At 44.6% G+C, this 18344-nt stretch overlaps 2 protein-coding genes across 2 annotated transcripts in view; both read right to left on the reverse strand.

The window, feature by feature from the left end:
* Positions 1-1337: 1337 nt before the first annotated feature.
* LOC135895500 (olfactory receptor 52E4-like) lies at positions 1338-2285 on the reverse strand. Its single transcript, XM_065423609.1, has one exon. The coding sequence runs from the start codon at positions 2283-2285 to the stop codon at positions 1338-1340; it is 948 nt and encodes a 315-aa protein (XP_065279681.1).
* A 9788-nt stretch (positions 2286-12073) lies between these two features.
* LOC135873993 (olfactory receptor 52E4-like) overlaps positions 12074-18344 on the reverse strand; it is a 30557-nt gene continuing 24286 nt past the window's right edge. The window contains exon 2 of the mRNA XM_065398650.1: positions 12074-12522. Within this exon, the coding sequence (XP_065254722.1) occupies positions 12074-12522 (449 nt within the window). The remainder of the gene's footprint in view (positions 12523-18344) is intronic.

An 18344-nucleotide genomic window follows, 5' to 3' on the forward strand; every position in this document is an offset into this window, starting at 1 on the left:
ACCCTTGAAATCGCAGATGTCCACCAGAAAATGGTGAAGCTCATCCCTCAGAACAGTGTGGGACGATGTTGTGGACCCATGATGATCCTCTGGCGGGGCCCCTGTTATGATCCTGTAGCCCACGGAAATGAGCATAGAGGGAGCAGGCCAATGGTGTGGCGACAATACCAGTGGTGCCGTGAACCTGCCTATATCTCCAGAAAGGGTAAGGGAGAGGAGGGAAGTGAGCAGCACCTAAAGGGTCCGGGAGGGGAGACATAAAGACTACCCCCTGAGGTTCATCTAAGGACCATGGAAATGAGACAACCCCTGGTTGGCAGCAGTATGGAAGGTAGAGGGGACAGAAATGAGTAGGGCTTCTCTCCCCCCGCCTCCGCTCTGTGACTGCGGCTAGGGCTCGGGGCAGCCGGAACTGACAGATTCTTCTGCCACTCCATCCGGGGCAGCCTGGATGCTTCCCCTCCTCCAGACGCTCTTACTGGGGCAGGAGGCTTGAACTCCTGCCAGCTGAATCTGAGACTGCCCATACTCAGGTCTTCTGCCCCCTTCTGCTGACCTGTACCACAGGAATCACATGGTGATTGCCATGTTCTGTTCAATCCCTCTGAAGCACCTGGCACTGGGCTACTGGGCTACATAAACCATTGGTTTTACCCGGAATGGCCATTCTGATCTGCTTAGTTAGACCCCAGATGTATCTGCCTCTTGCTGTAACACACTAGACCCCACTCCCCTCCCAGAGCTGAGATAGATCCCAGGAATCATAGAACCATAGAATATCAGGGTTGGAAAGGAACCCAGGAGGTCATCTAGTCCAACCCCCTGCTCAAAGCAGGACCATTCCCCAACTAAATCATCCCAGCCAGGGCTTTGTCAGCCAGGAGTCCTGATGGGGACTCTCTCTCTCCACAGAGTTGGTAACAAAGTAAGAATGAACATTAAAAATTTAACCCTTAAGTGACTTGCCAGATATGAGAACATATTGGTTTTAGAGATGACTGAGTCGCAGCTGACAAGGGGAGGGGAAGACAGGAGAAAGTGATGGGGCAGTGCCTTGGGGAGAAGACACACAGCAGGGTCGAGGCTTCACAGAGGCTATGGGGCAAGATTCCAATTTCAGGCATCCAGCTAAGAGCAATTAGAAAGGTCACAACCAGTGTAGTGTACATAGAATGATTCCCCAGTTCATCCCATTGACACAGCACAGTAAGGACAGGAAAGGGTTTAATCCCACTGTGACTGTCCAGGAAGTGATTCAGGGAAGAGGCCCCAGCACCATGCACCAGCCAGCTCTGCACAGAGCTCAATCTGAGATCCAGAGCACAAGGAGAAAACATTTAGTTCTTTTTATGAGTAAAGAGCTGGAGCAGCCTGCCCCGGATCTGTTTGGTCCTCAACCCGTAAATGATGGGGTGTAGCACGGGGGGCACCATGTGGTACACACTGGTAAGGAGAATGCGTAAATGCAGTGGCACATTGTGGTCAAACCGCTGAATGAGGGAGGAGAATAAATCTGGGATGTATAAAGCTGAGATGGCACAAACATGAGAGATGCAGGTCCCAAAAGTTTTGAGCCGAGCATCCTTTGTGGGGAGGCGGAAGATGGCCCTGAGGATCTGAGTATAGGATACGGCGATAAAAAACCCATCCACTCCGATCACAGAGAGAAGATCAAACAGGCCATAGTAACTACTGATGCGTATGTCAGCGCAGGCCAGCTTCACCACTGATATATGTCCACAATAGAAATGGGGGATGATGTTGGTTCTGCAATATGGCCACTGGCTCGCCAGGAAGGGATAGGGCAATGCGAGTATGCCACTGCGCAGCACCACAGCCAAACCGATCTTGGCCACCACAGAGTTTGTCAGGATGCTGGAATGTCTCAGAGGATTGCAGATGGCCACGTAGTGATCAAAAGCCATGGCCACGAGGATTCCAGACTCCATCCCTGAGAAGGAGTGAACAAAATACATTTGGGTGAGGCAGGCACTGAAACTGATCTCCCTGGAATTGAACCAGAAGATACTCAGCATTTTGGGTACGGAGGATGTGGACATGATCAGGTCGCTGATGGCCAGCATGCAGAGGAAATAGAACATAGGCTCGTGGAGGCTTGTCTCCCTCTTCACGATGAACAGGATGGTGAAGTTCCCCAACACGGCTATGGCGTACATAGCACAGAAGGGAATGGAGATCCAGATATGGGCTTCCTCTAGATCAGGAATGCCCAGCAGGATGAAGGTGGAGGGGTTGGTGAAGGCGGTTGTGTTAGAATCTGACATGGCATAGGGGGAAAAGTGCTCAATTCTGAGGCATAAGGGTGTCTTCTGCATTTACTATATTCTCCCCTGACTTTCTGTGTGTTCCCAGGATCTCGGATGATGGTCGCAGTTGAAATGCCTGCATGGAGAGACAACGTTAATATGAGACACTGCATTCAGTAGTGGAGGCTGTTTTCATGGGAGAAGCAGGTTGAATGCTCTTCACACACTGAAAAATTACATTTTCACTATTCAGAGAGAATAACTGTGAACAATGACCCTACTAAATACAATTCCATATTTGTATTGTGCTCCCTGCATTAATAATTCCTATACTTTGTGGTGGGGGAACCTTAAGAGGCATCAGCAGGAAACAGAAGTGTGGATACTGGTTATCCATCATTGATCCTTAATGCAATGAGAGCCAGGATAAGGAGTCTATACTGAAGGGAGTTCCCCATTCATCCAGTTCTCAAACTCAGACAGGGGAAAAAAACAAAATTTTGCGAAGACATGTGCTGAGAGAAATATCCCATCTAGAACATACCTCAGGGGAAAGACCTGAGCGCCATTAATAGCAGCTCAAGAGAAACCCCTGCTCATTCGCAGCAGTGGACAAAACAAAAGAATGTTCAGATCCCTAAGATATGGGATGGAGCATAACATGTTCGGGAATGTGTTCAGTTTTTGTCACCCAGTCTCTATTGAGGAGCTAAAAGTCTGGGAGTCTTTAGTTTATACAAGAGAGAAAGATGAGAGCATATGATGTAGGAGAGGAAAATAAAAAAGAAACTGATTTACATTCTAATGGACAGTTCCCAACCAATACTATCTATACACACTTCATGCTCCACGAGAACTAATTCCCTAAAGCTGAGGAAAATTGTTAGCAAAACTGATTGGGAGGAAAAATTTAGACAGAAAAATATGAATGAATATTGGTAATTCTTTGATAACATTTTATTAGATATCAGAAAACTCACGATTCCAGAGTCAACAAAGTGAACAACTTTGGGTAAAAACTCAGTTTAGTGCTAAAGTGAAGGCAACAATTAGAGGGAGGGAAGCAATATGTAACAAAGAGGAAAAAGGGAAAATAGCGAGCCAACAATAGAAATCAGAAGTTAAGAAAATTGATAAGGAACGTTAAGACATCAGGGAAAACGCCATGTATTGCAGGGATATGGATCACAAAAAGGAGTTTATTAAATATATTAAGAACAAGATAAATCCTCGAAAAGATTTATGTCAATTCCTGTGTTAAATGTAAAATATTGAAATATAAAAGGAAAGGTTTTTTTATAAAAGAATTGACAAGGTTAAGAAACTATGGAAAAGCGGGTATGGGATTAGTTAAAAGAAGTCTTGATATGTAAGTAATGCTAGTCACCAACAGGGTTTATGCAAAAGAGATCTTGTCAAATAAACCTGATTTCATCCTTTTATGAGAGTATACATTGGTTGAGCAAGGGTACACATTTGGTGGATCAAGTGAACAACGCTGATGCAACGAACCTTGATTTCTCAGAGGCATTTGATTTAGTAGTGGAAAATACTGAGTTGGTGAGTTGGAGCAGGGGAAGGATTTGACCTCTTCACATGGGATTGGTGAAATAAACTGCATCCAGTTCTGGGGTCCACATTTGAAAAAAGATGTTGAAAACTTGGAGAGGGTGCAGGAAAGAGCCACAAAAAACATTGGAGGATAGAGAAAAAGACGGATCATTAAACTTGAAGGTATAGAGCTCTTAACTTATCAAAAAGATTATTGAGTGGAGACTTTCATGTGCAGAAAATCATGTATAATAATGAGCTCTTTAATCTACCAAACAAAGGCTGAGGGAAACCAAAGGGCTGGAAGCTGAAGCCAGGTAAATTCGAGCTTGAAATTAAGGCCAAATATTTAGCACCGATGATGATTAACCATTAGGACACACTGAAAAGGGAAGTGTTGGATTCTCCAATTCCCCATGTTGGCACATCCAGACTGGATGTTTTTTCCTGGAAAATCTGCTTGAAGGGTTGTTTAAAATGCTATAGCAGTGCTGCCATAGTGCTTCAATATAGACACTACTTACATGGATGGAAGGGTTCTCCCCTCAGCATAGGTAATACCCGAGAGGTGGTAGCCAGGTCAATGGAAGAATTCATCTCATGCTGTCTACACCAAGGCATAGATTATCCAATAAGTTCTTGGAATGTATTGGAGACAATTTTTTTTCCAGAAGCTGGAGAAACCTACTTGGAGAGAGGTTGTTCTAGACTTGATTTTGACATATAAGGAGGAACTGGTTGTGAATTTGAAAACGGAAGGCAACTTGGGGAAAAGTGATCATGAAATGATAGAGTTTATGATTCTAAGGAATGGTAGGAGGGAGAACAGCAAAATAAAGACAATGGATTTCAAGAAGGCAGACTTGAGCAAAGTCATTGAGTAGGTAGGCAAGATCTCATGGGAAGCAAGTCTAAGGGGAAAAACAATAGAAGACAGGTATTTTTTCAGAGAGACATCATTAAGGGCACAATAACAAACGATCCCCCTGCGTAGGAAAGATAGGAAGTATGGCAAGAGACTGCAATGAGTTAACCAGGGGATCTTGAATGATCTAAAAATCAAAAAAGATCCTACAAAAAGTGGAAACAAGGTCACATTACAAAGGAGATATATAGGCAAATAATTCATGTATGTAGGGGCAAAATTAGAAATGCCAAAGCACAAAAGATCAAAATAACTAGAGACAAAAGGGTAACAAGAAAACATTCTACAAATACCTTAGAAGCAAGCAGAAGACCAAGGACAGGGTAGGTCCGTTACTAAACAATAAGAAGAAATGTGGAAATGACAGAATAGTTCAATGACTTATTTGTTTCAGTTTTCACCAAGACAGTTAGTGGTGTTTGGACACATAGCATAGAGAATGCCAGTGAAAATGGGGTATGTTCAGATGCTAAAATAGGGAACGAACAAGTTAAAAGTTACTTGGACAAGTTAGATGTCTTGAAGTCACCAGGCCTGAAGAAATGTATCCTAGAATACTCTGAGGGAACTAACTGAGGAAATATCTGAGCCATTAGCTATTATCTTTGAAAAGTCATCGGAGACAGGGAGATTCCGGAAGACTGGAAAAGAGCACACATAGTGCCTATCTATAAAAAGGGATATAAGAGAAACCCAGGCAATTATCGACCAGTCAGCTTAACTTCTGTACCAGGTAAGATAATGTAGCAATTTATTAAGAAATCAATTTGAAAATGTCTAGAAGATAATGAAGTGATAAGTGATAGTCAGCATGGATTTCTCAAGAACAAAACATGTCAAACCAACCTCATAGCTTTCTTTGACAGGGTAACAAGGGTAACCTTGGGGCTGGAGGCCATCAGGCAGAATGCACAGTGGTGCACAGAAAAGAGTGACATTTTGGCCAGTGATTCTTTAGCAAACTCATCACTTATGTCAAGGACCCTGGGATGTTTCATGGTTGTGCGGAGCGGAAAGGATCAAAAACTTACTCTCTATCCCACCACACCCATGTTGCAGAAGGATTGTCGATCGGGTGAGCTCCTCATCAAGAGATGTGTACCTGTGAATTATGAGATGGAAGTGTCCTCCCTAGGAATCCCTCTCAGGTATCTGTGACCTATACCTCTCTGAACCCAGCATCTGCAGCATCATCCGACACCGAGAGCCGACACAGTGTGCGCAGTTTATAATATAGCTCTGTGTATTCCCAGTGGGGTTCGCTCAGCCTCTAGAGGATAAGGGATCATCTGAATGTAAACAGACTGCAGACAAGTATGTCTCCACTTCGGTGCTAATTATCCAGCTTAAGAAGTAAACAGTAATTAAGGAACCTTCCAAAAGGGAGATGAGAACTCTTGGGCTCTGTGCTGAGTCAGAGAGGAATTGGCTGCTCTGTATGTTTCTGTGTATGTATTTAAAAATTATAGTTGATGAGAAAGAAAATTAGCGATAAAGCCTAATTCTCAGGATAGATGTGTAGATAGTAGACAGAGAGATCTAAAGTAAGTTGACTAAGGGCTAGTCCACACTAACCCCCCAGTTCAAACTAAGATATGCAACTTCAGCTACGTGAATAACGTAGCTGAAGTCGAAGTACCTTAGTTCGAACTACAAGGTACTTACCGCGGGTCCACATGCGGCAGGCAGGCTCCCCCATTGACTCCACTGACTCCTCTCGCGGAGCAGGAGTACCGGCGTCGACGGCGAGCACTTCCGGGATCAATTTATCGCGTGTAGACAAGACGCGATAAATCGATCCCAGAAGATCGATTGCTTACCGCCGAACCCGGAGGTAAGTATAGACGTACCCTAAGAGGAGACACAAGCACTTACAGCAAACACATGGGCTGTCACTAAGGGATCAGAGATCAGTACTTCTCATCAGTAACTATCATCATACTGTGTAGCACCTTTCATTGACGGATCTTCAAAACACGCAGCAAAGAAAAGTCACTATGAACCATTCCCATTTCACCGATAGGTAAACTGAGGCACAGGGAGACATGACTTGTCCAAGGTCACACAGTGAATGACTGACAGAACCCAAGTGTCCTGACTTCCCTTCCATAACCACGGTCTCTGTGTCTGTAAGTGACCACATGACAACAGGGAAATGGACTTACGGTCTTGCAGGGCCTGTTCACTGGGGCAGGGGACGGGAGGGAAGAAATTCCCTGGAGTGCCACCTGGAACTGGGGACCACCAAGCCCTCTGGCATACCAATCTGGGCCCCCTCACACTGTGAGGTTGTGACAAGCTGCAATCCTCTCAGGTCCTGCACTTACACAGCTATACACAGACAGGGACACACCCAGCTGCAGTTACATGAATGCTTTCACTAGCCATCCATGAAACAACAATAGAGAGGTTCCAGCCAGTTCCCCCCAGTTCCCCAGCCTAGAACCCAAGAGCTGTACCGTCTTGTCCTGGCCAAAAGCCTGACCAGTATATGTTTATTTCCCAGTCTGGCCCTCCCTCAATGTGGAGAGGACAATACATCAGCCTGAGCAGATTTCGCTTTTAAGTTTCAAACAACATTCTGTGGTAAGGTAAACAATATAAAACAGATTTATTAATTACAGAAAGATCGATTGTTTAAGAGATTATAAGTAATAGTGCAAAGAACAAAGCTGAAATCTGAGAAATAAACAAAATCACAATCTAAGTGCTATATACTAGACTGATTTTGAATGAAACAGTGTCTCACCCTGATGGTTCAAACAATCCACCAATCTTCCACACACAGGGTAGAAACCCCTTCAGCCTGGGACCACAGCCTCAGTTCAGTCCCAGTTTCTAACGTCTTTGGTGTTGTGTTGTGGGGGAGTGAGGCCAAGTGATGATGTCGCTTCCACATTTTATAGCTTCTGCCATGTAGAGGGAGCTTCATTATTCCAAGCAAAAGCCCCCAGCACAGTTACTGGAAAGGAACAGCCGCAAGATGGAGACCAGTGTCACATCATAATCATATCACCAAGGTAAATATGGGGTGCCAGGATGTTGATTTGGGGCACAGAATGTCACACCTCTCCCCTTAGTTTACTGCAGGAGTGTGTGATGGGTTGGATCACAGAACCCCCCTTGGGAGCTGCCACCTGATGTCCCAAGGCTACTTCTGCTCCTGCTTTCCCTGCCAGCTCAGGACCCCAGCACCCCATCTTGGGGAGCCAGACTCACCCGTCTGCTTCAACACAGACCCAGGGTCTGAATTACTTGCCCCAAAGCTGCACACTTAACTGAAAGCAGCTAACAGAAGTGTTCCTGTCTTTAACACTCACATGCCCAACTCCCAATGGGGTCTAAACCCAAATAAATCCGTTTTACCCTGTATAAAGCTTAGACAGAGTAAACTCATAAATTGTTCTCCCTCTATAACACTAATAGAGAGATATGCACAGCTGTTTGCCCAGGTATTAATACATACTCTGGGTTATTGAATAAGTAAAAAGTGATTTTATTAAATACAGAAAGTAGAATTTAAGTGGTTCCAAGTAGTGACAGACAGAACAAAGTGAATTACCAAGTAAAATCAAATAAAACACACAAACCTATGTCTAATCCAACTGAACACAGAAAAGTTCCTCACCAGTTCCAGAATTTCCATGCATGACTCAGTTCTTTACCAGCCAAGCCACATTCCTGGGAAAGTTCCGATGTGGATTGGTGTCTCCAAGTTCATGGTTGGCTTAAGTTTTTCTTGATTGGGCACTTACTGAGAATAGTCTTTTCTCAGGAAGCTGACCAACTGCTTCAATACAGCCTACTTAGAATCAAACAAGTATGCAGCCAATATTCATAACTTTGAATACAAAAATGACACATGCATACAAATAGGATTAATAGATTCAGCAGATCATGACCTTTACAGAGATATGTTTCATGGCATATGTAGCATAAAACATATTCTAGTTATGTCATATATATATTTCTTCACACAACACACAGTCAACATGTGTAGCTCTTTGACAGAGGATGGGGTGAAGGCCAAGACTATAACAGCTTTCAAAAAGAACTAGATGAATTCATGGAGGATAGGTCCATCAATGACTATTAGCCAGGATGGGCAGGCATGATGTCCCTAGCCTCTGTTTGCTTGAAGCTGGGAAAGGTTAATTGGGAATGGATCCTTTCAGAATTATCTCTTCTGTTCATTCCCTCTGAAGAATCTGACATTGGACACTGTTGAAAGACAGGATACTGGGCTACATGGACCTTTGGTCTAACACAACATGACCATTCTTAAGTTCACTGAAGAAGGAAATGGTGTGAAGATGTTGTGTTGTGTTGTGTTTTCCAGAATCTGGGTATCTCTTCTGCTGTCTAAAGTAGAGGAATTGTTTTAGCAACCTGTGAATGGAGTTCCAGGGGGCCCCATTCTGAGACTGCTCAATCAGGGCAAACTGCAAAGAAGGAGGCAGACAATCCCCCAAACGGGTGGTTATTCTAATACTTGGATTTAACAAGGCAGCAACAAAACAGCTTTCACAATGCTTTACTGCTTACACAGAAGCCAAAACCCAGGTCCCTTAAACCCACCGAGCCTTGGGCTTCCACCCAGACAACCAAGTCAAGTATGATGATGACTATTGAAAATCTTGCTCATCATATAATAAAGTTCTACCAATCCCAAAGGATTATACACATCACCTCCCAGGTGAATGAATGTTTCAGATATTACTCAAATAATCACAAAGAGCCAATTCTTATTAACTAAACTAAGATTTATTTTAAAAGACAGAGTATTGGTTAAAAGATAATTATACACAGAGACATGATTAGAGTTTTTAAGTCAGTTTCATAGTAAAGATGGCTGGCTTCAGAGTTCTACAGAGTTCTTTCAGAATTAGACAAGAGATCATAGTCCAATGTTGAAATATTCATTATCAGGGCGGTCCAGGGAATAACTGGAGATCAGAGTCTTGTGACTCAAGCTTCCCCTGATGATGCTTAAGCAGATCCGAGGTAAAAAGGATCAGGTTCCAAGAGCCCTTTATACAGTTCATGGCAGCAGAGCAGACCTTGGGTGAACAATCGGCTTTTGAAGTAACCTTCTATTTCCTAAACATCACTGGTAATTAACTACGTGGATTAACATAAGGTTATTATCCATTAAGCAGTTTATAGAGAGTTCACAAGAAACTTTAAAGAGACATACAGAAAATGAGATTATTGCACCCAAGTTCCATCTAATAATATTTCCTTTTCGTCTCTGAATTAATCGAATACAGCTCTAGATAGGAATCGTTTGGTTACACTGCTAAATTCTAACAAGTTGTCAGTAAACAGAGACTACTAGAGTCACTAACTTCTTCCAGTTCTTTAATAATACAAGTCTATATTTCAAAGCTCTAGCCTATTAAAGGTGGAATGGTCCTAATTGCCATTTACATACTTTTCTAACCTGACTCTAAAGGGTGAATCTGGGTCAATAGCCTGCAAGTTGCTTAACTCTTTCTGGCCATATGTCACACAACCCCTTTTGCAAGGCCTGGGGCTGTTTGCTTTAACGATCCTGTGCCCTGAAACAGAGAAACTGGAAACAGAGTGCGCCCAAGGGGGAGCTGAGGGAAGCGTGGGCTGAAGCATTTGGAGTGTCGGGGAGCCGAGTGAAAGCTAGCCTCAGGGCCTTGGTGCTTGACCTGCAGGTTTCTGCTCCCAGAGAGAGGTGATAGAATGGAAGCTTCACTGAGAGATTTTGCCTAGAAACCCAGAGCTAGAGGCAGGGCCTGATCAGTGCTGTGACTCAAAAGCCCATGGGTCTTGTTTGTGAGCCCCAAACACTCTTGGCTGATGATTGTCCAGCTGCACGAGGTTGAGCAGGGCTGTGACAGCAACCCTGGAGCTGCTACACAGATATGGAAGGGGAATGGGCCTGGCCAGGAAACTGCCACAAGATATTTCCTTCACCTATATGTGGCTCCTCTGCCATCTGTGTTTCCCCAAGTGCTCTCGTTCCAGAACTGATCCAGCTGGCAGCCGGACTTCCCTGAAGGAAATGTTTGTGGAACACACAGTGCCTGTTTGGGGTCAGGGAGAGAGTTTGTGTCTTTCTTGGAAAGTGCTCCCCAGAATGGCAGAGACAGGGAGTCCCTGTTCTCTGTCTCTCTCTCTCTCTTTCTCTATTTCTCCTGGACTATTTAGGTCCAGCTCTCTCTTTCCTTTGTAACTCACCTGCACACCCACAAGTGTCTCCCTCTCTTTGTCACTTCTAAGTCCCTGGCCATTACCAACTAGCAACCTGCAGCTGTGGTAGCCTATAGTCTAGCCTACTTGCTTGCGTATATATCTTTTCTAATAAGTTTCTTATTTTCTTATGGGTTTGATTATTTGTTTTATTAATAAGTTTACAGATATTTATTAGAGTATATTTCACCTGTAACACAAGGGACCTGTAGGCCACATCCTGTATGTTCAGCTAAAGCAGTTAGCAGATAAGAAAAGTTGTGGGGAAAAGTGCAGGCAGAACCTCCCGTTGAAGTAGTGGAGGAGTTGGAATAGGGGCTGCAACCTTGCACATTCTAGATAAGCGTGCACCAGGATCTGCCTCATGCCACAAAATGCGCAGGCATCTGGAATGGGGGTGAACTGTGCCACGTACATGCCTGTGGTCATGGCTTCATGAAGGAGCCATCAACCGATATCCCCGCTGGGCTGTTGGACCAGGGTGGAGTACTTTCTGGTGCACTGGGATTCCTCACCCTCCGAAGGTGGTACTATGTCCCTCCACTTGGTATCAGGGTATCTGAAGAAGTGAAGTATGTGGAGCATGAGCATGTAAAGTTGTTCCCTTGGTGGAATTCAGAAATGAACCAGCTGCAGGGTGTGAAGCCAGCTAAGGTTATGAAAGGGAGGGGGCCAGGGTGACTCATGGGACAGGAGCCCAATCAAGAGTTCCAGAGGCACTGGGATGAGGGGTGGGTGCGGAGCACCCTCTTTTAGGATCCATTCAAGGAAAACCCGAGCATTAGACAATAAGGTGGCCCCAACTCCTGGAGTATGCGCAGGGGTGTCTGAAGGGTGAACAGCCCAAGGTGAGACCTGAGATGAAAAAGGCCATCATGGCCACTAAATGGTGGGCCAAGAACTGGGCTCGTCATATGCTGGAGGCCTTGAGGGAAGAGGCTGGGCAAGGGTTGGGGGTCTGGTGTCCAATTATCAGGAATTAGAAAAGTGGCAACTCTATATGTTAATGAGTTGTACGCAGACCGATTCCCCAATTTATCAGGCTTACACAGCACTGTAAGGCCAGGAAAGGGTCTAATGTCTCTCTGATTGTCCAGTCAGTGATTCAGAGTAGAGGGCCCAGCACTATGTCACCAGTCAGTTCTGCACAGAGCTCGGTCTGGGAGCCAAAGAACCAGGAAAAAACTTTAGTTTCCATATAAGTAAAGAGCCGGAGCAGCCTGTCCCAGATCTGTTTGGTCCTCACTCCGTAGATGATGGGATGTAGCATGGGGGGCACCAGGAGGTACACGTTGGCCATGAGAACGTGGAAATGCAGAGGCACATTGTGGCCAAACCGGTGTGTGAGGGAGGAGAAAAGAGCTGGGATGTAAAAGGCTATGATGGTACAGAGGTGGGAGCTGCAGGTCCCAAAAGTTTTGAGCCGGGCTTCCTTTGTGGGGAGGCTGAAGATGGCCCTTAGGATCTGGATATAGGACACGGTGATAAAAAACACATCCAGAGCGGTCACCAAGAATGTCACAGAGAGGTTGTAGTAACTACTGACATGGATGTCTGTGCAGGCCAGTTTCAGCACGGCCATGTGCTCGCAGTATGAGTGGGGGATATGGCCGCCGCCTCGCCAGGATGGGATTGGGCATCTAGTTTGCATATTAATTCAAGTTCAGCAGTTTCTCGTTGGAGTCTGTTTTTTGAAGCTTTTCTGTTGCAAAATTGCCACCTTTAAATCTGTTACTGAGTGGCCAGAGAGGTTGAAGTGTTCTCCTACTGGTGTTTAAGTGTTATGATTCCTGATGTCAGATTTGTGTCCATTTATTCTTTTGCATAGAGACTGTCCGGTTTGGCCAATGTACATTGGAGAGGGGCATTGCTGGCACATGATGGCATATATCACATTGGTAGATGTGCAGGTGAACGAGCCCCTAATAAGCAATGGTCACATAAACACCACCCTATACGGGAATCCTACTGACTGCTATACTTACCTACATGCCTCCAGCTTCCATCCAGGACACACCACATGATCCATTGTCTACAGCGAAGCTATAAAATACAACCGCATTAGCTCCAATCCCTCAGACAGAGACAAACACCTACAAGATCTCTATTAAGCATTCTTAAAACTACAATACCCACCTGATTCAGTGAAAAAACAGATTGACAGAGCCAGAAGAGTACCCAGAAGTCACCTACTACAAGACAGGCCCAACAAAGAAAATAACAGAACATCACTAGCTGTCACCTTCAGCCCCCAACTAAAACCTCTCCAGCGCATCATCAAAGATCTACAACCTATCCTGAAAGATGTTCCCTCACTCTCACAGATCTTGGGAGACAGACCTGTCCTCGCTTACAGACAGCCTGCCAACCTGAAGCAAATACTCACCAGCAACCACACACCACAGAACAAACACACTAACCCAGGAACCTATCCTTGCAACAAAGCCAGATGCCAACTCTGTCCACATATCTATTCAAGTGACACCATCATAGGACCTAATCACATCAGCCACACCATCAGGGGCTCATTCACCTGCACATCTACCAATGTGATATATGCCATCATGTGCCAGCAATGCCCCATTGCCATGTTGGTAGGGGAACTCCTACCTTTTCATGTTCTCTGTATGTATATATATATCTTCACTATATGTTCCATTCTATGCATCCGATGAAGTGGGCTATAGCCCACAAAAGCTTATGCTCAAGTAAATTTGTTAGTCTCTAAGGTGCCACAAGTACTCCTGTTCTTTTTGCAAAATAAAGACAATGGATTTCAAGAAGGCAGATTTGCATTCCCTTATAACTCTATGGCTCTATCACTCTATGATGTAAAATCCTAGTGTGGACCAGCCTTTAGACACAAGCAAATCTTTCAGCTCAATCCAGAGGAAACGGAGTGAAATTTAATGGGCCTGTGTTTTAAAGGAGGTCAGACGGGATGCTCTAATGGTCCCTTCTAACGTTAAACCCTATGGATCTATTGATAAAGAAAGTAGATCAGGCATTTATATTTAATGTGTCTCATAACATGAACAAGGGAACATTTAGTTAAATTGAAAGTCTGAACATATAACATTGAGAAAAGGTAATTGCTAACATAATTCTTATTTGGGCTGTAGAACTCCTTGCTACCAACATTATTGGAGTGAATAGCATAAAAAAATGGGATTCACAAATGTATGTGCCATTGTATGTGGTGCTGGTGGCATCACCTATAGTTATGGATGTCTGACACCTTCCTTTAGAAGACCTCATTTTCAGTTGCTTATAAGTTTGCCAAATTTTGGTGCTTGGACTGAAGTTTCCCATCTTGGGTGTCTGCTTCGAGCAGAATTGTTGTTTTGAAAGTTTCAGCCATAACAATTCAGCTGACTTCTTGAATGAAGCTAGGAGAAAGTATATGTTACCCATGCTGAAAAATTCTCATTATTGTTCTAGTGAGGAGCCCTAGCACCTCCAAGCTTTCCAGCAGATAAAAGTCAGATAACAGCCCCTGTCCCTCTGCCCCATTAATAGACAGAGCCCTGAAATGCAAGAGGAGAGTGCGACAGTGTCTGTTCATTAACACACAGCTGGCTCCTGATGTCTCTACTCAGTTCTTGCTCCAAGGGGAGATTGGCCTCACTGGGGCCTGAGCAAATACGGGCCGTGGTCTCAGAATTTGGCATTGTATTGCACATCTACTAACATCTTTCATCCTGAAGGATTCACTGTGCCACTGAAATGCACCACCTTGGGGCTGGAGGCTATCAGGTGGGATGTCCAGGGGTGCACAGAAAAGAGTGACATTTTGGCCAGTGATTCTTTAGCAAACTCATCACTTATGGCAAGGGGCCTGGGATGTTTCATGGTTGTGCAGAGCGGAAGGGACCACAGACTTACTATCTCTCCCACCACACCCACGTTGCACAGGGTTTGTCGATCAGGTGAGCTCCTCAGCAAGAGATGGGTACCTGTGAATTCTGAGATGGAAGTGTCCTCCTTAGGAATCCCCCTCAAGTATCCATGACCCACACCTCTCTGAACCCAGCATTTGCAGCAGTATCCAACACCGAGAGCTGATACACATTGTGCAGAGTTTATAATGTAGCTCTGTGTAATCCCAGTGGGGTTCTCTCAGCCTCTAGAGGAGAAGTGAGCATATGAATGAAAACAGGCTGTAGACAAGCTACTGTCTGCTTTAGTGCTAATTAATCAGCTTTAGGAGTAAACAGTAATTAAGGAACCTTCCCAAAGGGAGATGAGAACTCATGGGCTCTGTGCTGAGTCAGAGAGGAATTGGCTGCTCTGTATGTTTGTGTGTATATATTTAAAAATTATAGTTGAAACTAGGGATAATGCCTAACTCTCCAGAGGATCTGATATATTCTAAAGTCTCAGGATAGATGGTGTGACAGAGCCAGACCAGTGGGGTACAGGAGTCTGGTAGAGGGCAAATATACTGGTCACTGGATGAGTAGTTTTCTGTTCCCTGAGTGACCAGAGAAGGGGCTGCACTAGAGTAATCAGGAACCTGCTAGAACCAGTTAAGGCAGGCAGGCTAATTAGGACACCTGGAGCCAATTAAGAAGAAGCTTCTAGAATCAATTAAGGCAGGCTAATCAAGGCACCTGGGTTTTAAAAGGAGCTCACTTCAGTTTGTGGTGCGAGTGTGAGGAGCTGGGAGCAAGAGGCGCAAGGAGCTGAGAGTGAGAGGGTGTGCTGCTGGAGGACTGAGGAGCACAAGCGTTATCAGACACCAGGAGGAAGGTCCTGTGGTGAGAATAAGGAAGGTGTTTGGAGGAGGCCATGGGGAAGTAGCCCAGGGAGTTGTAGCTGTCATGCAGCTGTTACAGGAGGCACTATAGACAGCTGCAGTCCACAGGGCCCTGGGCTGGAACCCGGAGTAGAGGGCGGGCCTGGGTTACCCCCAAACCTCCCAATTGACCTGGACTGTGGGTTCTTCCAGAGGGGAAGGTCTCTGGGCTGTTCCCCAACCCACATGGTGAATCTCTGAGGCAAGAAAATCTGCCAATAAGCGCAGGACCCACCAAGATAGAGGAGGAACTTTGTCACAATGGGTAGATAATAGACAGAGAGATCTGCAGAAAGTTGACTAAGAGGATACACAAGCACTTAGAGCAAACACATTGGACTGTTGCTAAGGGATCAGAGATAGTAACTATCTTTATACTGTGTAGCACCTTTCATTGAGGAATATTCAAAAAACCTAGCAAATAAAAGTCACTATGAACCATCCCCATTTCACTGATCAGTAAACTGAGGCACGGCGAGACATGACTTGTCCAAGGTCACACAGAGACTGACTGACAGAAGCCAAGTGTCCTGACTTCCCTTCCATAACCACGGTCTCTCTGTCAGTAAGTGACCACATGACAACAGGGAAATGGAAACATGGTCTTGCAGGGCCTGGTCACTGTGGGTAGGGTGGTGATGGAATTCCCTGGGGTGCAAACTGGAATTGGGGACAGCCGAGCCATCTAGCATACCAATCTGATGCCCTCTCACACTGTGAGGCTCTGTCAAGCTGCAATCCTCTCAGGTCTTGCTCTTACACAGCTATACACAGACAGGGACACACCCAGCTGCAGTTACATGAATTCTTTCACTAGCCAGCCATGAAACAACAATAGAGAGGCTTCAGCCAGTTTCCGCCAACTACCCAGCCTAGGAGCCAAGAGCTGTACCCTCTTGCCCTGGCCAAAAGCCTTACCAGTATCAGTTTATTTCCCAGTCTACCCCTCCCTCAATGTGGAGAGGACAATGCATCAGCCTGAGCAGATTTCCCTTTTACGTTTCAAACAGCATCCTGTATTTAGTAAAGAAATAGAAAACATATTTATTAATTACAGAAAGATTGATTGTTTAAGTGATTATAAGAAATAGTGTAAAGAACAAAGTTACAAAGTGTCCTGTGGCACCTTATAGACTAACAGACGTATTGGAACATAAGTTTTTGTGGGTGAATACCCACTTCGTCAGACGCATGAGACTCTGATACTTGAGAACAAAGTTGAAATCTGAGAAATAAACAAAATCACAATCTAATTTCTATACACTAGACAGACTTTGAATCAGCAATCCACCAATCTTTCATACACTGGCTAGAAATCCCTTCAGCCTGGGACCACATCCCCAGTTCAGTCCCAGGGAGCTTCATTTTCCCAAGCAAACGCCCCCAGCACAGTTAGTGGAAAAGTACAGACACAAGATAGAGTCCAGTGCCACAGGAGCTGGTCACATGCCCTTCCATGCTTTCAGAACTTTAAGTACAAAAATGATATATGCATAGAAATAGGGTAAACATATTCAGCAAATAATAATTTTCCATTGACATCTTACATGACATATTTTATATACTTTGTAAAAATCATATTCATAATCATATCACCATGGTAAATATGGTGCAGACAGGGTGTTGCTTTGGGGAACAGAGAACCACACCTCCCTCCTTAGTTCACTGAAGGAGTGTTAGTCACTGACTGATGCAGAAGCAGTGTGTTCAAGGCTCTCTTTACTTTTACACCATACAACTCCCAAGTGTTGCAAACGTTGTAGTGTTATCCACAGGTGTTCTTGTAACCATCTTTGTACCCTTTCAACACTTTGTAGATTAGCCTAGTGATCTCAAAAAGTCAGCTAGAGTGCTTTCTGTGAAGCATTGTTAACCATTGTGCTTTTCCAACTAGTGGTAACTCAATACATATGGTCATCAACACCATGAGGTGTTTTGCCTCAGTTTCCCCCTCCAGACAGCAGGCCGGGTCTATTATCATTTCCCTCCTGTGACAAGTTTTGAACCTGTGAACAGGTGTTAGCTGAGAAGCAATAGCCACATACAGCTTCTTGTTGATTACTACTGGCATATCCAAAGGCTTTCCCCCGAAATCATGCATAGGCTTACCATCAGTACCATTTCTTTTTGTCATAAGATTTACCATTAGCAACTACATTTGCATTATGAGATTTAACAATAACACCAAAACTTTTATCACAGGTAGGCATTTCCAAGAATTTTTATTATTCCACGCCTCGTGTTTGGACAGTTTGTTGGTCAATACCCATTGTGTCTTTCAACTCCTTCCTGAACCTTAACATGTGTTTAACTACTGGTTTTCTTTTCCCTTCAGTGTCTCCTTCAGTAGGGAACTCAGTCTAAGATCATTTTTGCGGTCTTGGTATGCCAGGGTCTGGTAAGATAAAGATGTAAGGGGACTTTCCGTGTTGGTTAGCCCCTTTGTAGCTGCTTCCCAACCCCAGGGTATGGCCATGCAAAAAATCCACATCTTCTTCACCTTAGTCACTGACTACTGCGGAGGCAGAGTGCCGAAGACCCAACATTTTTTATGGCTGACCTGGAACAGGGTGACACA

The sequence above is a fragment of the Emys orbicularis genome, chromosome 1 (assembly GCF_028017835.1).
Source record: "Emys orbicularis isolate rEmyOrb1 chromosome 1, rEmyOrb1.hap1, whole genome shotgun sequence".
Taxonomy (NCBI): Eukaryota; Metazoa; Chordata; order Testudines; family Emydidae; genus Emys; species Emys orbicularis.

Excerpts from the sequence above, each read along its gene's own strand:
- LOC135895500 (XM_065423609.1), bottom strand. The coding sequence starts at position 2,285 with ATGTCAGATTCTAACACAACCGCCTTCACCAACCCCTCCACCTTCATC.